Below are 26,139 nucleotides of genomic sequence, written 5' to 3'. Positions count from 1 at the left end.
CATTTATCTTAATAATATTGCTATTGATATTAAATTTTTAAAATAAATTTTATACTAAGTGTGTTCGATAATAGCATTTAAAAAAATGAGTGTAATGCTGTAATGTGTAATGAATTTTTTTTAATGTTTATCGTTTAAAAAGTCAAAAAACAATACTAAAAATCATAATAATTAATACATTTCTTGATAATTTGGTAAGCAGATCAATTTTGGGTTCACTATTGGCGACTTATTATACTGTTTGTTTGTCTATCCATGTGATTATCGTTGTCATAACTATTAATATCGTTATTATTATTGTTATCTTTAATATTTGTTAATGTTGAATGATATAACAATTTTACCCCAATTAATGTATCACTTTTCATATATGTATATATAAACAATGTAAATTCTATTTTTCCAAAAGTCAAACCGCCAGTATTGAACTCAACCATATATTCCTAATATAAAACAAGAACACAACAAAGTTTTGGCATACGCAATACATTGTTACATGTACAGTAGTATGTCATTTTTTTAATTATTCTTAAATAAGTCCCCCAACCCTTTAATTTTTTCTATGTTTGTATTTTATCGAACAGTCGTTAACAACACCAGGATTTACCATTGATATATATTTTCCATAAATTATCTCCATACTAGCAGAACTTCGTTTCAATACATAAGTTTTATGTTCGATTTGTTTGTTTATACTACATATAGATTTACGTAATTTGAGTAGTTTTATGGCGATCACGAAATTGATTAAGATAGGGTGGGGTACAGATAGTAAGGACCAGCTTATCCACTTTTGAAGAGAAGAATTGCTACCTGACCCAGGTAGAAATAGATAAAATGTCTTGTTTCATGCGTTACATAGCTCCCAAAATTGCGACCAACAATGCAATGCCACGTTGGATTGTATTTTTTATCAAATTCTTTCTTAATAAATGCTGCAATATCCTGTAACAAGAAGAAGGCGGTGAAGACTTATAAATAGACTTGAGTGAGAAAAAATCAATTATTTTTAGAGAACATTAACATACTTTTTCGATGTTATATTTTTCTAATGCTTGAGTTGCACAATCTACAGCATCTTGTTGCATCTCCTCTGACATATCTGCATTTTTAATAACAGCTTTTCGGTCCGACATGTTGTATAATCTGAAAACAATAAATCATATAATAAATATTTACAATATTCACGAATTATTACTTGAAATTGATTATTTTTATTCCTTAAATAATATAAAACAAGAAATTTATGTTGCTGATTGAGCTTAGCACTGATACGGTTTGATCAAATCTCTATGTGACAGTTGATTTTCTTTTGATAAAAAATGAACATGAAGCTGGATTCTTTAGGTATATTTGTAACAGGATAATTGGTTAGTGTTGTCATGGATACATCATTACAGTAGATCATTCCGTTAAATTTTATGCTCTTTGATCCACAGAAAAACAAATACCTTAGTGTGGATAAAGAAATTCAATTCATATCCACCTAAGAATAGTTTCAAAATTATTCTAACATTGATTTAACAATTTTCGAGCCTTGAATTTTACACAATACAATTTCAATTTATAGAACATCAATATCCACAGATCATGTGTTTTTTTTGCGTGACAAATAACTTTTAAATTTAATTTTGTTCCATTTTAACATGTAGTTTATGATAACCTCAATACATTTCATTAAGAAATAATATCATTTTCCACTTAACTTAATAATATTTAATTGACAACATTATAGAAACTTCATCGACTTGAATACTCAATTTAATTTTACTCAAAAAAAAATTTCTATAAACGTTGTCGATATTAATATTTAGAATATTTAAAAAGATTCGAATTTTTTGTAAATAGTGTGAAATTTACTCCTAAAAAAAAAAGACATGTATTAACTACTGAAGAAGGAAAACTTCTATTAAACTATTCAATATGATATGCTTAAATAGGAACAATCTTCAAAAATAAAATTGAATATTCGTTTAGAAATGATAATTTGATAAATTTTGGAGGGAAATAAGATTGCTACAGTAAATTCTAACGATATTACGAATGTAAACCTTGCAAGTGGCAGCCGATTAATTTTTACACTTGCATAAACATCAAAAGCCGGCATATCGAAAATTGTTTATTGCAAAAAACTCATTAGTCCAAATGAAAACTGACTGGTAACTTTATAAGATAGATTTAAAAGATGTTGATCGCGGGGGGAAACGTGGGAGGATGCTGTTTTGTCGATAGGAGGAAAAATAAAAATAGAAATTAGATTGCATGCGATTTGAAAACTAGGTCAATTAATTACCGAACTTTAACGAATATTATAAATTTAATAATTCACAATTAATAAAAGTTATATACAGTTTTAGAGTTTGACATCCTATGTGTCCACGATCCCGGCAAAAAATTCACATAATTTAAGACATAAATTGCAACATACCTCTCTTTGGTAACACTTTTTGCAGATATAAATTATGAATAAAGTTGAAATTATTCAACTTACAAAATAAACGCCAAATATAACGAATTTATTTGAAATTTAACTAATAATTTTTGCACCGCAAAATCAACACGGTCAACAAGAAATTTTGTCGTTCAGACTGAAGATTGGAGCGCCTGTAGCTGCAGTTATCGGGCTCTGATTGGCCCACAATTAGGGTCTTCTATCAGCGGCTTCTATCAACCCACAATCCTTTGGATAATTTCTCTTAAATGGCGCGGAATGTAAAAAAAAATTCTCGAATTTTCTCAAGCACTGAAAAAACAAATAATTAGTTATTTATTATTCTCAATTTGATACATTACTATGATAAAATTTTTAAATCTCTTCAAGACTATGAAAATCATAAAATCAACCATCAAAACAACAAAATTATTCATAAATTTAATATAAATAATAGAATTTTTATTAAAATGAGATCTTTAGCATATATTTACAATTACTATGAATGAATATTTATTAAAAATAATATCTTAAATGTTGAAAATATCTATTTATCAAGAAAAAAAAAGCATTTTTGAAATTACACTTTATTTTGATTTTTAAGTTTTGAAAAGATGGTAACACTGCTTACAACTAAATAGCCATTTTGTCTGATTATTACCCGGTAGCAACCATCTTGTTTATTTTATGCCACAGTGGCAAAGAAACAATCCGTAGATAATTAAATAAATTTCTTACTTGAAATAAAAAGATATATTCTTTACTGTAATTGACAAAACCAACAATGTCTCACGGCGGTAGAAATGAGTGTAGAATTTACGTAGGCAATTTACCACCAGACATCAGAACTAAGGATATCCAAGACTTGTTTTATAAATTTGGTAAAGTTACTTTTGTTGACTTGAAAAATCGACGTGGACCACCATTTGCATTCGTTGAATTCGATGATCCAAGGTAAAATATTTTGATATTATTTACACACTATATTCTATAAGCAATCTACATGAATATAATTTTTATCAATGACTCTTATCAAGGCTAACTCTATTCATTATTTTCTACTCCATTAATGTATACAGATTTGGAGCAATCAAACTTCATACACTTTTTTCAGAGCTATTAAATTACATTATTATTAGTAAATACATCATAAATTTAAAATAATGTATAAATTTAAATTTAATCCAATGAAAGATTAATTTTTATGATAAATTTTTAGTAATGATATTACTACTTATTGTTTATATTTTATTTTAGAGATGCTGAAGATGCAGTACATGCACGAGATGGATATGATTATGATGGTTATAGATTAAGAGTTGAGTTTCCACGAGGTGGAGGACCAAGTAATAACTTCCGTGGAGGCCGTGGAGGTGGTGATAATAATCGAGGAGGTCGTGGAGAAATGAGTAATTCTCGGGGACGAGGTCCACCAGCTAGAAGATCTCAATATCGAGTTCTTGTTACCGGTTTACCTCCTTCTGGAAGTTGGCAAGATCTCAAAGATCATATGAGAGAAGCAGGAGATGTTTGCTTTGCAGATGTCTATAAAGATGGCACAGGAGTTGTAGAATTTTTACGTTATGAAGACATGAAATATGCTGTTAAAAAATTAGATGATTCACGATTTAGATCACATGAGGTTTGTTACTTATATTCTAACAACATATAAATTTGAGTATAAAAAGATATTGATTGATTATTTAAAAATTTATTTTTCAATTTTTCGATCAATTAGGGAGAAGTTGCATACATCAGAGTAAAAGAGGATCATGCAAGCGGTGAACGAGGCCGCAGTGAAGATCGTGAAAGAGGAAGAAGTCGTTCCCGAAGTTACAGTCCACGTCGTCGAGGTTCTCCCACATATTCACCACTACGACGCAATTATTCGCGATCACGATCACGTTCCAGGTCTCGTTCATATGACTAGTGTGTACGTATGACTCACATGATAACATAACAGAAAGATCCTTTGCTTTGCCACGTTTTACTATTTTGAAATATTAATTATAATAATAATCATCATAACACAATTATCTTTATTTAAACAGAATAAAAAACTTTTTCATTTTTTATTTAAACATGGATAAGTAAACATTTAATTTGATTAGGTAAAAAGCATTATTCACAAAAATTTATAGAATTGTAGGGAAAATAAATTGTGTTATAATTTTTTTAGTTGCATTTAGAAATAATTATTGATTAATTTTGAATTTATAACGTTGTAGTAAAACATTCCGTTATTTTCATGAGTATTAATCGGCATTAACAAAAAATTATGTTGAATTTATTATCAAGCTATATTTTGTGAAAGAAATTAAAAGAAAACGTGAATTATTAAAACCACTCATAAATATAATTACATCAAAAAACTCAATAAATATAATTTTTTTAGAGGAAACAATAAAACTATTAATAAGAATGTTACTATGTAATTAATGATTAAAAATGTTCTTTAATCAAACCGGCTTGAGTGGTTTTATACAATATATCTTAAGTCATTTTCATGGTAATGAGCTGATAAATGTGACTTCTAATTAATTTTATATTAGAATAAAACAAAATATCAAGGTTTTATTATGGCTCAGTGTACCATTAAAATAACAATTTACTCGTTACGTTGATATCGTAACAATGCAAAAAGCAAAAAAATGTATCTAATTATGTATTTACATGCGTATTATCAATTCTACTAATCGATAGTTGATAATTTTTTTTTTCTTCAAGCAACGTCTTTATATAAGTTTTTGATACGTAGTCATTTATAATTAATTATTTTTAAATTACAGTATGCTAAACTCTGTTGAATAAAACATTAAGTAAGTTATCAACGATAATCAAATAGGCAAATCAATGAAGAAAGTTCATTAATGATCTTATAATTCTGTTTTTCATTATTCTCATGAATGAATTTTTTTAAATACTAGTTAATTTCCTTATTTGCCATGAAAATCACAAAATAATATAGTGATAACTCAAATTTTGTTTTAATTAGTTATTCAATGAACATTGTTATTGTAATCCTTATTATTATCATTATTATTATTATTAATATTAATGTCATTACGTTAAGAAACTAATGTATTTTTTCTTCTTTTGTATATTGGATTGGATTGTAACACAATGAATGAAAAACTCATACCCACACGATCGTTACTTCTTCGATGGATATCGTACACGTTCTCGCTTGCCGATGGAATGGGAAGGAACGCGTATTTTGGATGGAGTTTATTCGGAGAAAATAATATTTAAAAAAAGGATTATTGCTTAAACGTCGACGGGATTAATCGGACGTAAGGATACGTAAACAAGAGGAAATTAAGGATCAAAATATAAGATAAAGGGATGGAACGCGTCCAATGTTAGCTGGATTTTTTCGAGATTTGTTTACAAGGCTATTTGCAAGGATTAAGAGTAATCTTTTTTTTTTTAAGTATTTTTTTTTGTTATTTATATGAATATATATACATAAAATAACAATACTCATAACGGACTTTACAATGATTAACGTAAGAAATGCTGATAAATTAAAATTTTTAATTAACATTAGTTAAAAAGGTAAACAAATACTCTCCGTTATTAAAGTGTTTTTTTAATTTTTTTATAAGTGCGTCGTGATTATTAACAAGACATTAACAGATTATTAAAGATTAATAATAAAATTAATAACAAGAGGAATACAAAAAATTAAGCAGAATAATAATGGCCTTGCATCTCGATTGGATCTATTTACAAATCTTTTAATCACATTCATTGAGCGATGGATAAAAAAAAAGTGAAAAAAGGAGGGGACGTGAAAAAGTTGATTGGGATTAGGAACTTCGCGGGATAATTTAGCATTCTCAGTGGATTTTTCCCACGACAGATGGATTAAAAGAGATTCGCGCGGATTTGGATGAATAATAATTGTCAATTGTGCGGAACAGAGCTCGGAGGCGACCGCGTCTCAAGTTCACAGATTGTTTCTGCTAGATTGGATTGAGGATGATGGAACGGAACTGAAACGTAAACGGGATATTTTGGATATCGTATTTAATGGATTTCGATGGATCGGATTCCTAAGGTATTTAGACACTAATTTTTTATTAGAGGTACTATAAAATATTCATTTTTGCATGCTTTTGCTTATCTAATACATACCTCCACACTTCTTAAAGCACTGAAAAGAAGCACGCGAACAACTCTGTTTCCCATCAATTGACAAGATTCGTTAATATATTATTATATTATATATAATAGATATAAATGACAAATATGATACAATCCATTCCCAAGTAGTCGTCCTCTCAGTGTGTTTAACATTAATTTTTAGTCAATAGTTGGTCTTTTTATGCTTTTCTTCTAATCAAATTTTATTACATACATGATAGATGAAAATAATTTGCTGATTTTTTTTTTTTTCATTTTTTTTCTCTAAACTAAGAGTCTTATTTCATTTTTATTACTAGCCCATAATTTTCAGTTTTAATTATCAACAGTTATTGTAAAACTTTCAACATATAGGTAGACTCTTCCAGATATTAATAACACCTAACAGCGCATCAATGGAAATAATTGCAGAACTGTACGCATTGTTATGAGGCAATAAATACATTTCATGAAATAATCCCTTATTAATGTAATTATTATTTTATACTCAAGCCATTTTATTAATTATATATTTTTAATATATGTCTACTATATATCCTTTATTTATCAATAAATTTATCATATTTCCTAAATAAATCTTGAAATAATTTCTTGTATTCCTGCATCAAAAAAAAATAAAATTACTACAGACAATCGAATACATCATGTTAAAGAGGTGACTGAAACATGTAGTAAAATTAAAAATGAATAAATAATTAAAGATATTAAAGTTTTAGAGCGTGGTGAATAAAAATTGTAATTATAAATAATGATTGTGAATCACAGTAATTTTTTTTTTAATTGATTTCAAAAATTCAATCAAATAATTCCATCATGCTTGTTTTCTTCTTATTGAAATATAATTTAAATCACTCGCGGTTTTTTTTATTGATAGCTGTAGCCATTTAAATGATGGGAATCAAGGCTTTGGAGTAAGAGGTCTCCACATGAGAGAATCTAACCTTAAACTACATGTAAATGTGTTATGAATAAAATTCTATGCATTTTAAAGTAAAGTTCAGTATCAAAAATACAATTTTTTACACTGTTGTGTAAATTCCAAAGTTGAGAATTTAATAGTATAAGAAGCATCAAAATAATGTCTAATCATTCTTTGGTATTGAAACCTACTTTTGTTCGAGCACCACTTGCTAATGGAATAGGCCGATATATTGGTCAATTACAACGAATGACAATTAAATATTGTAAAAGCCATGGATCCAGTCATGGAATAAGGTATTTAATTATTTAACTTATTATATAATTAAAGTTCATACTGCATTTGTCGATACTGTCTTACAGAACTTACTTAGAAAATAATCTGGTTGATTTTGCTAAGAGCAATCCCGGTGTCGTTGTTTATGTTAAACCCCGAAGACACAGAACCCCTGTAATTATTGGTGAATATTGTAAGTAAAATTTATTTATTAATGATTCTGTTATGTTTTATTGTATTTACTGTATGCAGTAAATGGCGAGCGACATTGGGTATCCGTTTCCAATTTTTCTAAAGAAGAGATTATTAAATGGATTGAGTTATTGCGTACTCAATCTAAAGATGGATCAGAAATGAGAATTCGGAAAAAGTTTTATACAAATTTTCCATCCATACAAAAACCTTGGACACCATTTACTTTCATGAATCCGATTCAAAATCTAGTTCAAATTCCAGATGTAAGAATCAATTTGAATATTTATCTATTATTCTACATGTATTAAAATTTTAATCAACTTGTACTTTATTTTGATTCTAATTTCAGCCAAATATTGTTCCTGAAAATCATAAGAAATCCGCGAGTGAAGTACTTCTCGAACTTTATGAAGCTGAAAAATTATCAGAAGCAACTAAGATTTCTAATTAGTTTTTTATTATGTTGATGATTGGTTTGTTTGTAATAAAATTATTGTATGATCTAATCTAGCATATATAAACTTTGTATGAATATTAAACTAAATAATATAAATAATCACACGAAAATATACAAATATTCAATATTTTATTATTATATAAATATAACACATCCCTCTTCATCAATCATTTTGCTATTATAACTAATATTTGCTGACAATAATAAAAAAACATGAATGAATTTTTATAATTAAACTATGGAGTTACAATATTCAATTGTAAATTAATTTCTTACGGTAATTATTATTCCCACTATTTATATCAGACTAGATTTTTTATAGAATATAAGTTAATGCATGTAGGCTTTATAGAATAATATTTTAATAAATTTTGAGTGAGCCTGATTGATTTTAAATACAAATACATTGTAAATAATTGATAGGTAAACTTGAATACAAGATACAAGCTTGTAAATATGGAATATAAAAGTAGGAAATTTCTTTCGCTAATTTACTTTTACAATTATAAAAAAAGAAATATTACTGAAAATAATATGATCATACTGATAATCTTGGTAATATGTTGTAGACCTTGATGACATTAAAAAACTTTTATACAGTAATGAAACAAATATTAAATATTTGTACATGAATATTGTCAATTTTATAACTTTAAAAATTAATTAATAGTGTGAATCAACTTTCTTGATTAGACCGATTCCGATGAAATGGTATTTAATGTTTTTATCCATAAATAAAACCATTTAACATCAGTCAGGTACATATGAATAAAGAACTATGAAGACTTTTCTCTTCATGTTTTATACATAAAGAGTTAAGGTTAGATAATATTTTAACTATATAAAAAATTATATTACGATCATTGATAATTAAAAAAAATATCAATACCTGCTCTGTTATTTCGAGTTATTAAATGATCAGAATGAATCGAATATTTCATGAATAGTAGGAAAAAAGTGCCATATAATAGTTACAATTGCTTAATCTACTTTCAGTCGTTTACTTAATTCTTCTTGTTGTTTTTCTCTCCATTCTTTTTTGGGTTTAATTCTTTTTAATTGGCCATCCCTAAATATATAAATTATTAAATTGATTATAAAAACTTATTAATTAATATGAAAAATAATATTAATACAAACCATTGAAGATCCACTAAACCACCTTGTCTTGCAATCACAGATTTCACACGGTTGGCAAAATCAATTGCACTTTCACCTTCATTTCTGAACATTGGTGGTAAATACCACACATCACAAACGATTGCCCAACTAGACATCATCATGTATAAGTACTGGACCATTGAGTACCTACTGCTGTTCCAAAATGCATCACCAAATCTTGGATCATACTATATATACAATGAAAAATTACTGTTAATACTCCATTTTAATTTATAGTATAATTTATATTTACATTAAGTATCAATTAAAATGTTAAAAAAAAAAAATTAGTTATTTACCTTAATGGCAACTGGATATATGATACCGCCTACCTCAAAACTACCTTTTTTAAATTGCATTACAGAGGTATTATTAATACAAGTTCCTTCCGGAAAAATAAGAATTGGTGGATTTGAAGGATCTGAAATATGTGCTTTTAACCTGTAAAGATAATAAATATGTATTTTAATATTTCTATTGAAGCTATCAATGAAAGAAACTGAATTCTAAACATGAACACATATACCTTCTTGTTACAGCTTCTCTGTCTTTCACTTCTGAACGTTCAAACCAAATATGAGGTGACGCTCGTGCTAATGCCCTTTGAAAAATACCTAAAAATCCGCCGTGTCGTTGGCCAATCTGATAAGAAAATTTAAATTATAATCTATTTATAAAATATAAAATGTTATTGATAATTCAAAAATATTTTACATACTAAAGAATAACAATTATCACACATCAAAACGAGAACATCGATTGGAGAAGTATGATTAGCAACGCAAATACCTCTGACTGGTCGATACTTTGTATTGTGATAATTAATAACAGATGATAAAGCTCCTGATAAAACTCCAAAACACATAATTGAGACTTTATAGTTCAGCCATCGTTTAAATTTACCTTCTGGAACATAACCGACTATTGCTGTACAAACAGTCAACCACATTACCTAAAAAAAAGATTTTTTTTAATAATGAAATAGATATAAAATTAAACTTGACATTACATTATTGACTTACTCCAAAAAAGCAAATAAAAATACGTAGAGGTAAAAGGAAAAAATATCTCAAAATAAACCCAAACATCCATATTATAGTTAATTTCCATGATATAAATTCATAACGCCGATTTGTACGTGTTAAAAGATTCCAATTCTACAAAGATAATTTTTTGTTTAATTTAAATAAAATATTTTATTTATCAAGGATTAAATTATTCACTTACTTTTAATTCTTCTGCTTCAAATCTAGAAGTTACTTGATCCTCAATAATAGCTTCTACACCAGCTCTAACATAATCTAGACAAAAGTCTGTTTCAAAAACAGTATAAATAGTAGGAAAGTGTGAGTCACTTTGATCAGTATGATTCTGAAAATTCGATCAATGAAAAATCAATTATTTATTCAAAAAAAAGAAAATCATGCCACAATTTACCTCTTTTTCGTTGTTGTCTATATTAAGTGATTTATTTTGAGAATTAGAATTAGAACTGTTTTTTTTATAATGCTGAGTTTCTGGATCAGGCACCAGAATAAGATCTTTGGACCTCGCGATAACTGTATTTCCTAGATCATCGTGATGGTTTCTCATATGGTTTCTACTATCATTAATGTTATTTTTCTCGTTGATAGAACTTAAATCACTGTTATTAGTAGAATCATTATCATCGCCACCTCCACTGTCGTTATTACCACCACCTCCATCATCTTCATCTTTTTTATCTCCTAGATTATTTCCTAATCTTACTTTTTCAATATTCAATCTGCCAAACTGTAAAAAAAATTATCAAAAAATAGATAAAGAGTCATTAAAATAGCATTATAGAACTAGAAGCAATAATCATATAATTTTAACGAGCAACTTTTTTTATAAATTAATTAAATAATGAGAAAAAATTTAAAATTACTTTTTGCCAGTTGAAAAAAAAGAAATTAAATTTGTCATGTTTTGAGATGTTACTCCAGATCAATGATTTTATCTCTTGATTTGACATAAATAAGTGTAAATACTTATTGTGGGACTTTGAACTTCTTAAAAATGACTGATTTACAATATCATATCAAATAAATAAGTTGAATAGCAAATAAATTATAGTTAAAAAACTTATTAGTTCTATAAAATTTTCATAAATTATTGAATTAATAAGAATATTAATTAATCTTTGCCTCATTATACCAATAATTATCATAAGTTAAAAGGAACATTAATAATCGTATTTTTGATTGCTCAATAAATCATTATGCGTAAGCATTTTTTTTTTTGTTGGATACGTTTCATTCTATGTGTACTTGAACGTCAAATTGAATAGGACTAAAAATTAATTTTTTAAAAGAAGTTATACCTCAAATAAAGCTAATAACATTTTTATGTATAATTTTCGTATTCCAAATGATTTTCCAATTGATGAAAGAAATAGAATTCCCAAAGAAATCATAAAAAATGGAGTTAATAAAAGAGAAAAGGCAAACGACACAACCGACATATACAGCACCATTTTGCATACTGTGTTCACTGTTCAATGGGTGTGTATACTTTGTGCATGTATGTATAAGCACACATTATTACTCATTACGTCATAGGCAAATTTGTATTGTAAAAATACCAAATTTTTTGTTTACGACGATTTTACTGGTTAACTTTCCAGTCATTTTAGCCAAAAAAAAAAAAATGGCGAAACGACCCACCACAAAAAAAGACCGCGCCAAATTTAAATATGATAATTATTTAATACGAAATAATAAATAAGTAAGATGATATAAAATTATTACGAAATGTGGATTCCCAATTTATGACAAATGTAAAATACAATAAATTTCCTGCTATTAACCTCATTCTATTCAAACAATTATGAACACGATAAACTCTTCTGTATTGAAAACAATAAAATCTACAACCGTCTTTTCAAGTTTTTCAGTGTATTAACAACATCTTTATTTAATAATTTATGCATAGACATGCCCAAGATACTGAAATTCATTGTTAGAAAATGTTTATAAATGAATAAACCTAAATTCAGTTAGTTTTCACAAACAGTTTAAAACTTACTCAAAGATAATTAACTATTCATCAACCATGTGTTCTAGTAATCACGTAAAAATTTCCTTGTTGTTTATGACCATATTAATAATTATTCAGGTAAAATTCAGCTGATTAATAATATTAATTATTAAAGTATCTAAAAAAGATAAATAATGAAATTAATTGCATTAACTTATTATTAGTCTGCAAGTTCTCATAACATACCTACTGCAAAATTTGGTTGGACTCAATTATTAGAATTCGAAAATCGTGTATGTCAACACTACTGTGAAAATATTAATCATTGGAACAATCGATCATCTAAAACAATATTGTTTTGTATGTTAAATTGTCCATTCGCATTTACATCGACTCCGAAAAATTTTATTACATCTACAACAACAGCGATTCCAATCACTTCTACATCACTTGGAACATTGTCAACTGCTAGCACAGCTCCAACAACGACTCCAACTCTAGTGACTCAAAAAACCAAATAATATAAGTAAAAAAAGATATTGGTCCATCAGCTAGTATGTAAAAAATATTAACTCTATATTATAATTAGTGCTAGATTAATTGTAATATATATTATACAATATGTATGTAAAAATACGCAATTAAATTTCATGCATAAATAATTTACACTGTGTCAATACTTTTTTTGAATTTTCGAAAAAAAAATTAAGAGTAGAGCCATCTTTCGGTATTTTGTTAAACCTTTTGACAAAAAATGTCTTCTAACGCCACTTGGTGGGTTGATGGAAACAATTTAAAATTTCTTTAATAAAAAAATTCACCGATGCTTCAATTCTATTTTGGAGTAAAATCTTTGGTTAGTTCTGATCTACTGCAATAAAATATTTTAAAAGTAATACTAGAAACGTTTTAATTCAGATTTTATGAACTAATCCATGAAGATATTTTAAAATATACATAAAATATATGAAATCGTTGAGTAACCTCACGAATAATAATATTTATGTCGTCAGTCAAAGTGCGATCGTAGTTGCTCTCTTTATAGCACAGTCACAAATAAAAATACTAGACTGAAATTTTATTGAAAAATATATTAGTAAAAGAAGTTATAATGTGGGCACAAATTATTATTGATAAGAAACCATTTTTTATCAAAACTAGGTGTAAAAATAAACAATGGAAAATTGTTCTGGTTAATCTTGAAGAGATATGGATTGAAAATTTATCATACAAAGAAGCTATTGAGAAGTGTCAGGTAAGAAATATTTTTTTAAACAATTATGATGATAAAAATTAAAGAGTAGCAAATCTTTTATATATTTTAAGCTTTGGAACCCACTTTTGGATGTAGACGACTTTAATTTAGATGAAATTATCAATGAAATTTTAAAAAATATAATGGATCATGTTGTCTTCGTATCAGTGAATGAAATTAAGTTGGAAAAAGAAATAGAAGGTGGAGTATTCAAATTCTCAATTAATTTAACAAAAGGAAATCTTCAAGATATTTGGGCAGAGATAATTAAGCCTCTTTGTACAAATGCACATGAGTTACAACGTCAAAATGAAATTATAGTTAAAGAAATTAAAAAAAAAGATGAAGAAATTACTGAATATAAACTAAATGGTAAATTGTTAAGAAGTAAGTGGATACGATTTTCTAATCATTTATATAATAATAGTGTATTCATTAAAAAAAAATTATTTTTATTCAGAAGAGATTGAAACTGAACGATTCGATGATAATTTATTTAACAGTACTAAAATAAACGCTGAAACAAAAAATTTATTCTCAATGTTTCGTTCTTTAATGAATCAAAATGATCATTCGAATATGGAAAAGTTGTCAAATAGCGATGACAATCAAACAAAAAAGTAAGTCTTACATATAAATAATAGACTTGCAATCAGATGCATTATTTTAAGTTGAACAAATATGTATTTATACCTTAATCACAAAGATTTCTAAAAATATAACTTAAAATTTCAGTATAGAACGTGTGAAGGATAAAAAACATCATACCAATAATGACGTTGAAGCAATAAGCATTGACAAAAATTATGGAATCGATGATAACAATGAAAAAAGAAAAGTATTCATAACATCTGAAACAGAAGTCGTTAAAATAACAAATGAAGTTCCAAAAAGTACTAGTCCAAAAGTTAATTTAGATTTTTCTAAAAGTAAAAAACTTGATAAACAGCCAAAAGAGTCTACGAGTAAGAAACGTCCTAGAAAAGAATTAAGTCATTTTATATCATAAAAAATATTAATTTTAATTCTATAAATACGTCATTGATTTTTATATGATAAAGTTTTAATAATACGTATATATTAGATATTATTATAATTTTTGATATCAAAATGAATGTACGAAAATAACTAGAAACTGGTAAAAAGTGTGCATTTATTGAGTACAGATATACATCGAATCAGACAATATGAAATTACAATTTAATACTATTTTTCTAATGACTTATAAACTCATAGTATTCACAGTACAATGTTTTGTCTTATTTATTTGCGTTATTAAATATCATTTGTTGAAAATCACTCTCTGGCAGTATATGTAAATAATTTAGTTATAAAAACAAAAGATTTTATTTAATATCATATATTTGTAAATATTCATTTATTTAATTTACTTTAAACATAAATTACTAATTTTATACCATTAAATAAATTTTATATTTTTTTATAATTAATCAAAAAAGTGTCAATATATTGATATACATAAAACAGAGTCCAGCTCTGAGAAAGAATTTTAAATTAAAATAACAACAAATGATCCAGCATTTGTGAAGTTATCAATAAAGATTTTTCATTTAATTTAAATGAATAATTGATTATTTGATAAAAACTCAAGTTAGAAGTCTTAAACTATAATCTTTATAATTTGTTCTGATTTAAAATTTTGTAATAATAATTGACTCAAATTAATTCCCTTTTTCTCTCACTTATTAAATCATATTTTACAGACATCTCGGTGTAAAGCAGCAATAATTCATTTCAGCTTAACATTTTTTTTCTTTTAAAAATTTATACATTCGTTTATAGGCACAATAAAGGCTTTTTTGTTTACCGCCTGCATAAACGAATAATTACGAATAGCGACAGCGTGTAAATTATTTTTTATTCTTTTAGATAATATTATGAAAGAGTTAAAAAACTTGAAAAAAAATTTTTGTTATTAATTCTTTGAATGATTATACATTTGTGCTAGTGATTTTGCACCATTAAATACGTGAAATTATTGAATACATGTGTGATATATTCAATAACATAAGTATATTTAGTAATATACATATTATTAGATACATACATCTATGTATGCCAAAGTCATTATTAAAATTTTCCTATTATAAATGCATAGTTTAAGCTTTCCAATAAAAAGAATACCTATCTATTATATCTCTACAGTTTTCTTTAGAAAATTCTTTATCATCCATACGTTTTTCCTATTTTATAATTTTCACTAGAACCCGATACAAGTACCAATTTCTCTTATCTAGAATCCATCACAATACGCTTACGTAAATGTTCAGTTTTCTTTGAAATAAATACTGCATGATGAAAATTGTTTACAAAGTACAAAGAAATACTACTTTAGGCCTTAAAAAATCTTTTTTAAATTCGATCAAACTGAGATAATTACCTTTAAAATATTGACCTTCAATCAATATAATGCTCAATAGTTTTATAAATAAATTCTCCAATTTTTTTAGGCAAAAAAACTTATAAATCCATTTAACATATTTTGAAAATGTTGATGCTGTTGGTTAACATGTACATCTCCAGGCATCTTCTTGTTGCGAAGGTGATTGAGCTACTATAATACTATCTGCACCTTCTCTTTCTGATGCTTCAAATAAACTTGCCTAAAATGTATAAATAATAATTTACAAAATGAAATTCTAAACTTAAAGATCTGAAAATTCAATTAACATACTCTCCGATCTCGTTGTTCTCGTATTCTTCGTGCGAGTGTTAGAAAAGCTGCTTCAATATTAATATTTTCTTTACAAGAAACTTCGAAAAAAGGCATATCAAAATTCTCTGCAATTTTTTGTCCTCTTTCAATATCAACAGCTCGATGGTTTGTCGCATCACATTTATTTGCTGCTAAAACTTTTACAACATCTGGTGAAGCATTCTAAAAAATAATTCATCAATAATTAAATACCCAAATACTTATTTAAGACAATAAAACCTTTAAATAAGCATCATAAGTTGTCTTATAAAATCAAAGTTTTTCAAAATTTATGAGAACAAAGGATTTAAAGATAAAACCTCTTGGATGTTTCGAAGCCAGTATGACAAATGATTAAAGCTGTCAAGACTAGTTACATCGTACATCAACAGTATTCCCATAGCTCCTCGGTAATAAGCCGTTGTCAATGTTCTAAATCTTTCCTGTCCTGCTGTGTCCCTAAAATATAGTGAAAATACATTTATTTCACTTTATCACGAATTTTCTAATCTTTTATCACTGAGTCTGAATTAATAAAATTACCAAATCTGAAGTTTAATTGGTGTACCATCCAGGTTAATAATTTTTTGTTTGAAGTCAATACCTAGAACCCAAACAAAGTGATAAATAATATTGCTATCTTACAGAACATCAAAAATTCATTTTACATGTCATCCATTCATTTATGTACACCTTTCTCTTTAAATAATATTGAAACGGTTAAATTATAATGTGTTTATAAATCAGAATTAATATGATGCTTTGTTATAAATTATAGAAAAAAATTTCTCTACTTTATGAGAACAAAGTACAAGCTTTCTTAATAATGTTTACTGTATAAATAAGTTACTCACCAATGGTGGATATATAAGTATCATAATAACGTTCATCACAATAACGATGAACAATGCAGGTCTTGCCGACATTGGAATCTCCAAGAACAAGAACTTTATATGTAGCAGCGAAATCAAGTGCCATGTTTGATGCAATTTGAGCACTTTTGAACTGTTGTTGGGTCGCTTGGTGTCGTCGGCCGAGAGTTGCAATGCTACTTTCTACCCTGATGCTTAATATTAAGGGGTAGACAATCGATTCGAGGCATGCGCGTTTATTTATCCTATCAGGTAAAAGTCTAAATGATCTTATATTTTTTGTTGTTGACGTTGACTTCACCAATTATTTATTTTCCTTTCGTCAGAATTATTGTTACATAAATTCATTTTCCAAAACATACAAAAAATGAGCATACTCAAGGAGGGATAGTTATGCTATTTTTCAAGCTGAAAGATATTTAAATAAATAAATATTCATAATGGTGATAATTGTTGAACATTAAATTAAAAGAACAGATAAACTATTGTATATATTTAATATTTCAAAGCATACATATATATATGACAATAAATAACAATGTATACTTTCATTTTATATTGGAATATCGTAATATATATTTATTACAAAAATAATCACAGTCAACTAAATACATTGATATGTTTCATTCAACGTTAATAAAACAGTCCAGAATATGAGTATATCATTTCTATCATATGTTGCAATAAGTCTTTTAAGTTTAATTATATGTAACAAATATCAAGTAAACTAATCTATTTTTAATTATTTTTTAAAATGTTTTGAAGTTACTTAAAGTAATATCAAAATTATTCTATTCATTATTCTTAATAAAAAATTGTTTTGCGCGTTTTTGTTTAATTAAAGTATTGAACACATTCCAAGGCCTAAAGTTATTAATCCTAGCATATATGTTAAATCTTTTTTAATAGTATTATAGTTGGGATCCGATCCAGGAAGAAGATCAGGATTTTTCCACTTTACGTAACAAAGTGGAATAAAAACATGTAAAATATCAGGTATCATAAATCCTAAATCCCGAATGACCTGGAATATGTGTAAGAAAATTTTCATCATTATAATTGTTCATGTAAGGATGAATTTGAATTTTAAAAACTTGACACAACCAACCTGATGTGCGTATCCTTCACCTCGGAAAACGTTTCGAATAAACTGGTCCCAACTTCCTGCAAAAATATGTAACAATCCAATACTTGAGATGCTAAGGGCTTTTCGATGACTAATTGGATTTTTACGATTAGCCAAATTTAAAACCAAGATGGTTGAGATGAGTTCAGTAATCGAAAAGAACATTTGGTGGTACCATTGTGAATAAAAATCATCATTCCAATAATTAATGTACACCCACCATGAATAATAATGAGAAAAAATTGCACTTATAAAGAGAATTAGCATTCCTAGTCGGAGACATTTTTGAAATGCTAACCAAGTCAGATATTTAGATGTTTCATAAAAGGTAATTACTCCTATCACAATAATCGCCCATATTTTAAAAGTATTTGGTGTAGCATTGAAGTACATATGTTTGTAAGAAGCAACTCCTGATTCATAGGAGCCTAAAATAAAATTAAAAAGTATTTAATATATAATAGAAAATTTTTTCAACCAAAAATAGTTTTTTACCTTTAAATACTGTATCCCAGCAACTACAGGAACAATACTGGCGGTCGACATCACGAGAAAATTCTTTCCAAAAATGATACAGAAATATAATATGAAGAGGAGGGACGATTAATGGTGCAATAATGCCAACTAATTTACAACTAAAACTGGAAATACTTGAACAAATTATACGTTTCAGTATACGATGCACCATCTTGAATGTCCAGCTTTAATACACTTTTGCTTTTCCAAATATATCCCATTTCTCTGAAACTGCTCATCTATAAATCAAGACGTATAATCTTAGAATTAACAAACAATTATCTCAAACTACTTTAGTGAAATAATCAATTGTTAAACTATATTACTGTTATAAATTGTTTTTGTAATTTATTTTGTTTTCAAACAATTAAGAATATAAATAAAAAAAGTATCTAAAAATCTATATTGACAGTGATATATATCAACAGAAAACGACATGTGTCAAAATAAATGCATTTTATAAGTACAATTCTACACATTAATCCTCCCGAAACTTGTTTTCATTTAAAAATATAATTATGATGCTATATAAATTTAAATTTTATTATCTTTGTTTTATCATTTTCTCAAAAATAATTATTATTATTGATTTATTTGTTATAATTACATTTACACTTTAATTAATTTATTTATTTCATTAATACAAAAAAAAAAAAATAAAAGGTAAACATTACTTAATGATTAGATGTAAGTACAAGTTTTTTATGGTTTTCTAAAGTAAAGCTATAAAAGATAGAACAAAGTCAGAATTATTTATATACAGATTTCTTGAAAAAAATGTGTATGAATTAATGTACATTTAAACTTACCAAATTGGTGATTTTTTATCAGTAATTTTTCATCGTTAAAAAAATTATAAACATAGTTTTTAGAGGAAAAATAAACCAAATTTATCTGCACAGTAAAATTGTCCTTTTCCGTAGAAGGGCCATTTTGTATACATACATATATACGTGTATATACACTCCTATACATGCCACGTAATATTGTCAGCCATAATAATTCCAAATAAGACACCAATTTTAAATTATTTTATGTCAAAGAAACGATTCATCATTTAGTAAAAAATTAATCTATTTATTTGAGTATAATCCATATATTGATTTATTAGAAATTTAATGAATAATTTTTTTTATAAGTATGACATTTTTAAATTTTACTTGGTGAATAGTGTAATCTATAACTATAAATGTCGAATAAAATAATGAACCTGATAAAAATAAAAGAAGTAATAAATTACACGACATTATTTTACATATTTTTTCGTGTAAATGACATACAGAACTATGATTATTTACTATATATGTAATTTTTAAATGAAAATTAAATTAAGCTTTCATCTTGCAAAGGAACCGAAGATGCAACATTTTAAGTTCTCCAGTAGTCAATTTAACAACGCCTTCTTGATTATCAATTGATAACAAAGTACCTACAGCTTCACGATCTTCACCTATGATTACTTTTACACGATCGCCATGAGTAGGTAAAACTGGTTCTAATTGATCACAAAGTAAGTTCACGACACGGTCTTCAGCTGTAAGATAGACAACGCACATTCCACCCTGTAAAATAAATAAAGCAACATTATTTATAACCATTTTTTAACCATAAATTACGTTATATTCTACAGATAGATAAATGTAACTCACCGAAATTCCTCTTATTATTCCTTGCTGTCCAACTAAAGCTGGGTCACTATGAGAATCCTTAATACGAACTTCGATTTCATCGGTATGCCATTCGGTATTACCTATTATTCCCGATCCAACACTAGCATCTAATCCAGCTCCGGGAGTTTGTGGATTATAGGGGCTTCCAGCTATACCTATAGAATAATTTTTATTCATTAAATATCATTTTATAGATTACAAAATTTAATTAAATGATAATGGATTAAATTATTTACCAGACGCCATAGGACTATAACCCATTGGTGAAGGTGTAGCAAAAGCACCATGAGGACTGGTAGTATAACCAGTTCCTGATGGAGAAGGAGTAGCCACATATCCGGCAGGACTTGGACTAGCAGTAGCACTTGCAGCTGGGCTAGGACTTGGCTGATAAGGACTATAACTTTGTTCAGATCCATACATGGTTCCAGGAGTTTGAGGAGTAAATGGACCTCCAGTTGATGGATATCCAGGTGCATATCCTGGAGATCCTCCATCTTCCATGCTATAACTATCGAAATCGTTATTTCTTGCAGGTGTATTTGTAACCGTTGGATCCCAAGCACCAGATTGTCCAGGAGTTCTTGAACCTTCGTGAGATGGTGTCATTGAACCATAATGCGGAGTACGAGATCCATTTTCATACATAGGAGTCTGAGAACCATGCATTGGTGTTTTTGATCCATCTCTGGCATACATTGGAGTTTGTCCACCAGCTCCATAAGCAGGAGTTCGACTATAAGAACTGAATCCACCATCTTTTGTGGGTACTCCAACATTGGCAATGTGTGATCGATCAACAGAAATAGTTTGACAAGTTGAATGAAGTTCAACACGAGCTGTAGTCTCAGTTGCATCTTTAACAATTCCAACATTTCCTTTATAAGGACCTCCAGTGATTTTTATAGTTGTACCAATGAGTTCTCGATCACGACGAGCGCCTCCACCTCTTCCTCTTCCCCTGCCACCACCGCCTCCTCTTCCAAAACCTCCACCACTGGGATGCATTGGAGAAGCAATTCGCGGTGACATAAAACCAGATGTCGGTGACATAGTTGTTAGTCCAGCTTTGTTTCCTCCAGCAAGTTGTAAATGTCTGGTTTTACACACAAAAATTCCACCATTGTCCACGTACATCCGTGAATGAAGAAAAGCAAAACTTCGATATAGATGTTTTATTTCTCCTCCTCGTCCAGCATGAGGTCCATCAACTACCTTTACAATATCTTTTTTTTGAATTGTATTTTGCTGATGATCCAAAGCAACAGTATTTCTATTCTCTCGACGTTTTGTTAATCCTTGTGGTCTTGCTTCAACAACTTTTCCATGCATTGAAAGGACATGGAAATTTTCTCGTTCTAGTCGAACAATTACACCAACTGTTTGAGCATCTAATTGGACTAAATCACCCCATTGAAATTGACCAAGGCTGTCCACTCCAGTAGCCATATCTGAACAAAGTTGTAAATCTCTTGGGAGAACTTCAAGTTCATGCATTGAAAGATCAGAAAAAAGGACTACCCTATTTTGTTCAACTCTAACAATAAGTCCAGTATCTCCTTCATACCTTCCAGCGACAACTTTAACGTGGTCTCCCATAGTAAAATATTTTCTTAATTCATGAGCTTGAAATTCGAGAGCTTCTTTTAATTCTTCATGCTTTGGCATTACCATGATCATATTTCCATCGATGGAAACAATTTTTCCTTGAAGATTCATCAATTCTCCTTCACAAACTTCCACATTGTCTCCATTACTGAAAGAATGAGTCATAGCAAGATCATCTTTTCCAGTAGTTCCTCCAGTTAAAGGTGTTCCACTTAATTCAATATCAATTCCTTCAGGTGCTTCTTCAAAACGCTCTAATTCTGATAAAGTAGGTTTCACCCCTTCGGCAATAATTGCACTTGTAGTGAAGTTTTTGTATAAAAATCCTTTCCGACTGTATCTGTTTCCTTCAAAAATTAAAAAATCTCCATCACTTGTTACTTCTCCACCAATGGCACGGATTGCCTCAGGATCAAAAGGTTTTGCAGGAGGACGTCTTTTCTTTTTCCTTTTTAAGGCTTCGGACTCACTCTGAGCCGTTCGTAAAGCACCTCGAGGTCTGGTATAATCAATTCTTGGAAGTAACTTCAAATATACTTGGTTTTGAGCTAAATCAACATAATCAACTTGTGCAATGTCGTCCTTATAAATTCCTCGTTTTAGTCTAACCCATTGTTTGGCTTTTAAACCAGTTTGCTCTTTGACCACTCGTAAAACATCAGTCATTTCTTTGATCGGTACCATTTGTTGTTTCCAAATACCCATTCTTAAATTTCCGACATTTTCTATTGCAGCTTTCACATGAGGTTGCTTATAAGCTTCAATATAAATATATCCTTTAACACCTTCAGGAGCTACTACAGATTTTATTTGTAATGGTTCTTCAGAACATTGATAAGTCAAAAATTTACGCATTAAAAGTAATAGTGTGGCTTTTTCTTCCCCAATTCGGCATTTTACCATCCATAAATTTGGATCTTTTACACCTGGAAGAAGAGTTTGCTGAGTAATTTCATCACTCATTTCTTCTCCACCGTCTCCAAAGTGTCGAATGGCCATCGACTCGTCAGCATATTTTTTACGAAGATACTCTTCGATTTCGTCTTCTTTCTGAGAATCCCATAGATTGGTTCCTCGTCTTCGACCTTCAATTTCACGAGCTGTTGGTCCAAGTTCATCAACTTCATTACCCACGATTCCAATCTCTTGAGCTCCATCTTCCCACTCTTCATCATCTTCAACATCGTCATCTACCTCGGCTTCGTCATCGATAAATCCACAAAATCTTTCTTTCTTTTTCTTTTTTCTTGGTCTATCATCTTCATCATCCTCGTCTTCTTCTTCATCACGTTCACTATCATCAAGGTCTTCTCCTTCAGGCTCTTCTTCAGCCAATACATTTTCTTCATCTCCCGATCTTGCCTCTTCAGCTTCATCATCCTTATCTGATCCCGATCCTGATCGAGATCGTGAACGAGAACGACTTATAGACCGTGATCGACTTCTACTTCGTGAAACCGCAGATCCAGACCTTACGCTACCTCTTCCAGATTTTCCAGAACGATTGTCTTCCTGTTCACTATCACTTGCTGGTGCTCCACGGTCACTTTCGTTTTCAGAAAAATTACTACTTTCTGAGTCTGACATATTTGTTCTTTAATTTATCCTCATCAGAATTTCAACGCTTATTTTTCGTTACGTTAAAAAAAAAAGTTACAATAAACGAGGTTATGTGATGATAAAGTCAAGCAATCCACAAATGACCTAACTGTACATAAATACAGACAACAACAACTACGACCTCTATCATTGATGTCACGATATATTCGAAAAATTTCAATTTTGCTTCCATATCGACGAATGTAAAGAGCACGCTGAATTATGCCAATATTATTGTTAAATTTTTGTGATAAATAAAATGAAAAATTTCAATTTCTTATCAATTTATTAAAAATTTTTAAATTAATCAATTGTTGTTAGTAAGTATAAGAATGATTATATATTATTAACGCGTATTTTTTATTTGCATTAGATCAACTAATGTTTGCATTGTATGAAACTAGCTTGTAGAAGTATATTTTTATTGGCAAATTAATTATGAAAACATTTTTCTTTATTAAAGTTGGAGGTTGAAATTGATTGAAAATACTTTTATTAAATAATAATTGTATTTTTAAATTTAATAATAAAATAGTTAGGTAATTAGTTAGAAAGGTGTAGTAAATACTAAACATGAACATGTATTTATTTATTTTTGCATAGATTCATTTAAAGCTACTACTTTTTTTAATTCTACAAGTTATAGATGCAAGTACGATATGCTTATACTTTTTAAGATATGACGACAATTAAAATCCACGGAGGTATTGACATTTTACGCCTACCAGTGAATGAAGAAGAAAATATTTTTCCACCTTGGAAAATAAAATACACTCAATCTCACATACTTCACTCAAAGTGTTCTAAAAATGAAGAGTCATGTTCAAATGATGAAAATCCTTGTCAATTTTGCGTGTAAGTAAAATACAAATCAAATTTTTTTCACTATTTGTAAAAAAAAAGATGCAATACAAATTGACATGATACTAAATATTATTTACAGATACAACAAAGCTTTGGAAATGCCACACATGCCTGACATGGTATTCCCCAACAACATTTTGTGTTTACAACATGAAAATAATGCAAAAATTGAGTTCAATGCTCTAGATGCTCTAAAACGAGTATCAAATGGAAAAATAAATATACAATTAGCTTATGCAGAAGTTTGGAAAGAATCTCGGTAAGAATGTATACAGGACAGAAAAAGAAAAATGATTAATTCTTTTATAGACTCATTTACTTATTAATCATAATTTTTATTAGCTCAGAATGTAAAGAGTATCTCGAAGAAAAAATTAAACCATTCGATTGGACATTTACAACAGACTATATGGGAACAATGACTGGTATCAAAGAAGAAACAACTGATGAAAAAATTGATCTTGAAAAATTAAAAAGAAAAGATAAAATTTTATTTTATCACGACTTAACGTTATTTGAAGACGAATTACATGATAATGGAATAGCTTCTTGTTCAGTTAAAATTGTAAGAAATGTTTAATTTTTTTATTTCATTCTATTTGTGTCATGTAATAACAGTGTGATAAACAATTATTCTTTGTTATAGCGCGTTATGCCTGAGAGTTTATTTATACTCTTACGATATTTTTTGAGAATTGACAATGTCATGCTTCGAGTCAACGATACTAGAATTTATCATGAATTTCAAAAAAATTATCTGCTGCGTGAATATACTTCAAGAGAAGCATCAATCAAAGATATAAGGGTAATTTAATTATCATTTTTTATTATTTATTTAATTAAAAAATTTTTTTAAGTGCCATTATGTAATGTAATTTTTATTTTCAGGTTTCACCAGTTTTGTTCACTGATCCCAATCAGATTGCTCCTCATTTACCGCTGAAAATTACTTTAAATTATAAACTTATACTGCCACCAAAAGAAAATCGTAATGATATCAATCATCAACCTTCGTCATTATCGAACGATAATACTGAAAGTCAATTAAAATACAAACCAACTGAAGAAATAGCAAGTAATTCAGTAACTTAAATTATTAAATAAAAAATCAAGTAAATATATTGAAAAAAAAATTAATGGGAATTCAATTTAAAAGTGAAGTATTATTTTCTTATTTTGAATTGTGTAATTGATACTGTAAAGAAACTAATTCAATATAACTTGATGTGGTATATCGCTAACTATGAAAAATATTGATATGAGTAATTTGTTTAAAAGAAAATTATGCTCCATTTCAAAAAGATCAATATAATATTTATTTTTGG

General features: G+C 28.2%; 10 protein-coding genes across 19 annotated transcripts; 5 read left to right on the top strand and 5 right to left on the bottom strand.

Annotated features, from left to right (window-relative positions):
- Positions 1-100: 100 nt before the first annotated feature.
- On the bottom strand, positions 101-2,626 carry LOC118074951 (dynein light chain 2, cytoplasmic). 2 transcript variants are annotated; one of them, XM_035096529.1, is made up of 3 exons: positions 2,429-2,626; positions 1,029-1,146; positions 101-945 (listed from the first exon to the last, which is right to left on the bottom strand). In XM_035096529.1, the coding sequence occupies exons 2-3, from the start codon at positions 1,134-1,136 to the stop codon at positions 784-786; spliced, it is 270 nt and encodes an 89-aa protein (XP_034952420.1). In that variant the 5' UTR covers positions 1,137-1,146; positions 2,429-2,626; the 3' UTR covers positions 101-783. The 2 variants fall into 2 exon arrangements, with proteins under 2 accessions (XP_034952420.1, XP_034952421.1); XM_035096530.1 differs by lacking the exon at positions 2,429-2,626 and adding an exon at positions 1,199-1,352.
- Positions 2,627-3,078: 452 nt separating this feature from the next.
- Positions 3,079-5,920, top strand: SF2 (splicing factor 2). 2 transcript variants are annotated; one of them, XM_035096526.1, is made up of 5 exons: positions 3,079-3,385; positions 3,689-4,073; positions 4,170-4,364; positions 5,221-5,250; positions 5,638-5,920. In XM_035096526.1, exons 1-3 carry the CDS (start codon positions 3,216-3,218, stop codon positions 4,359-4,361), a joined length of 747 nt encoding a protein of 248 aa, XP_034952417.1. In that variant the 5' UTR covers positions 3,079-3,215; the 3' UTR covers positions 4,362-4,364; positions 5,221-5,250; positions 5,638-5,920. The 2 variants fall into 2 exon arrangements, with proteins under 2 accessions (XP_034952417.1, XP_034952416.1); XM_035096525.1 differs by lacking the exon at positions 5,221-5,250.
- Positions 5,921-6,356: 436 nt separating this feature from the next.
- mRpL43 (mitochondrial ribosomal protein L43) lies at positions 6,357-8,525 on the top strand. Of its 2 annotated transcripts, none has more exons than XM_035096528.1 (5): positions 6,357-6,494; positions 7,455-7,795; positions 7,862-7,959; positions 8,028-8,233; positions 8,320-8,525. In XM_035096528.1, exons 2-5 carry the CDS (start codon positions 7,659-7,661, stop codon positions 8,419-8,421), a joined length of 543 nt encoding a protein of 180 aa, XP_034952419.1. In that variant the 5' UTR covers positions 6,357-6,494; positions 7,455-7,658; the 3' UTR covers positions 8,422-8,525. The 2 variants fall into 2 exon arrangements, with proteins under 2 accessions (XP_034952419.1, XP_034952418.1); XM_035096527.1 differs by having other exon boundaries at positions 7,862-7,968.
- Positions 8,526-8,599: 74 nt separating this feature from the next.
- Gpat4 (Glycerol-3-phosphate acyltransferase 4) lies at positions 8,600-12,095 on the bottom strand. 2 transcript variants are annotated; one of them, XM_035096336.1, is made up of 9 exons: positions 11,498-11,650; positions 11,026-11,361; positions 10,816-10,959; positions 10,611-10,745; positions 10,307-10,540; positions 10,115-10,230; positions 9,888-10,029; positions 9,568-9,776; positions 8,600-9,496 (listed from the first exon to the last, which is right to left on the bottom strand). In XM_035096336.1, the coding sequence occupies exons 1-9, from the start codon at positions 11,582-11,584 to the stop codon at positions 9,409-9,411; spliced, it is 1,491 nt and encodes a 496-aa protein (XP_034952227.1). In that variant the 5' UTR covers positions 11,585-11,650; the 3' UTR covers positions 8,600-9,408. The 2 variants fall into 2 exon arrangements, with proteins under 2 accessions (XP_034952227.1, XP_034952226.1); XM_035096335.1 differs by lacking the exon at positions 11,498-11,650 and adding an exon at positions 11,933-12,095 and having other exon boundaries at positions 8,601-9,496.
- A 536-nt stretch (positions 12,096-12,631) lies between these two features.
- On the top strand, positions 12,632-13,125 carry LOC118074845 (uncharacterized). Its single transcript, XM_035096337.1, has 2 exons — positions 12,632-12,726; positions 12,813-13,125. The coding sequence occupies exons 1-2, from the start codon at positions 12,664-12,666 to the stop codon at positions 13,107-13,109; spliced, it is 360 nt and encodes a 119-aa protein (XP_034952228.1). The 5' UTR covers positions 12,632-12,663; the 3' UTR covers positions 13,110-13,125.
- A 294-nt stretch (positions 13,126-13,419) lies between these two features.
- On the top strand, positions 13,420-15,090 carry LOC118074746 (uncharacterized). 4 transcript variants are annotated; one of them, XM_035096195.1, is made up of 4 exons: positions 13,420-13,843; positions 13,915-14,230; positions 14,304-14,463; positions 14,579-15,090. In XM_035096195.1, the coding sequence occupies exons 1-4, from the start codon at positions 13,700-13,702 to the stop codon at positions 14,850-14,852; spliced, it is 894 nt and encodes a 297-aa protein (XP_034952086.1). In that variant the 5' UTR covers positions 13,420-13,699; the 3' UTR covers positions 14,853-15,090. The 4 variants fall into 4 exon arrangements, with proteins under 4 accessions (XP_034952086.1, XP_034952084.1, XP_034952083.1 ...); XM_035096193.1 differs by having other exon boundaries at positions 13,888-14,230; positions 14,307-14,463; XM_035096192.1 differs by having other exon boundaries at positions 13,888-14,230.
- Positions 15,091-15,347: 257 nt separating this feature from the next.
- RabX4 (RAS oncogene family member RabX4) lies at positions 15,348-17,599 on the bottom strand. The gene is made up of 5 exons (XM_035096187.1): positions 17,414-17,599; positions 17,103-17,163; positions 16,880-17,018; positions 16,539-16,742; positions 15,348-16,467 (listed from the first exon to the last, which is right to left on the bottom strand). Exons 1-5 carry the CDS (start codon positions 17,535-17,537, stop codon positions 16,369-16,371), a joined length of 627 nt encoding a protein of 208 aa, XP_034952078.1. The 5' UTR covers positions 17,538-17,599; the 3' UTR covers positions 15,348-16,368.
- A 443-nt stretch (positions 17,600-18,042) lies between these two features.
- Positions 18,043-19,281, bottom strand: LOC118074686 (uncharacterized). The gene is made up of 3 exons (XM_035096109.1): positions 19,053-19,281; positions 18,540-18,985; positions 18,043-18,455 (listed from the first exon to the last, which is right to left on the bottom strand). Exons 1-3 carry the CDS (start codon positions 19,243-19,245, stop codon positions 18,270-18,272), a joined length of 825 nt encoding a protein of 274 aa, XP_034952000.1. The 5' UTR covers positions 19,246-19,281; the 3' UTR covers positions 18,043-18,269.
- Spt5 (Transcription elongation factor subunit Spt5) lies at positions 19,281-24,049 on the bottom strand. Its single transcript, XM_035096108.1, has 4 exons — positions 20,980-24,049; positions 20,723-20,898; positions 19,883-20,635; positions 19,281-19,312 (listed from the first exon to the last, which is right to left on the bottom strand). Exons 1-3 carry the CDS (start codon positions 23,936-23,938, stop codon positions 20,402-20,404), a joined length of 3,369 nt encoding a protein of 1,122 aa, XP_034951999.1. The 5' UTR covers positions 23,939-24,049; the 3' UTR covers positions 19,281-19,312; positions 19,883-20,401.
- Positions 24,050-24,130: 81 nt separating this feature from the next.
- LOC118074720 (TIP41-like protein) lies at positions 24,131-26,086 on the top strand. Of its 3 annotated transcripts, none has more exons than XM_035096161.1 (6): positions 24,131-24,270; positions 24,628-24,805; positions 24,894-25,073; positions 25,157-25,379; positions 25,461-25,619; positions 25,703-26,085. In XM_035096161.1, exons 2-6 carry the CDS (start codon positions 24,630-24,632, stop codon positions 25,904-25,906), a joined length of 942 nt encoding a protein of 313 aa, XP_034952052.1. In that variant the 5' UTR covers positions 24,131-24,270; positions 24,628-24,629; the 3' UTR covers positions 25,907-26,085. The 3 variants fall into 3 exon arrangements, with proteins under 3 accessions (XP_034952052.1, XP_034952053.1, XP_034952054.1); XM_035096162.1 differs by having other exon boundaries at positions 24,138-24,270; positions 24,591-24,805; positions 25,703-26,086; XM_035096163.1 differs by having other exon boundaries at positions 24,253-24,270; positions 24,597-24,805; positions 25,703-26,086.
- Positions 26,087-26,139: the final 53 nt, after the last annotated feature.

The sequence above is a fragment of the Chelonus insularis genome, unplaced genomic scaffold, assembly GCF_013357705.1.
Source record: "Chelonus insularis isolate UGA/USDA-ARS -01 unplaced genomic scaffold, ASM1335770v1 contig_139_pilon, whole genome shotgun sequence".
Lineage (NCBI taxonomy): Eukaryota > Metazoa > Arthropoda > Insecta > Hymenoptera > Braconidae > Chelonus > Chelonus insularis.
This window is presented reverse-complemented; position numbering and strand designations above follow the sequence as displayed.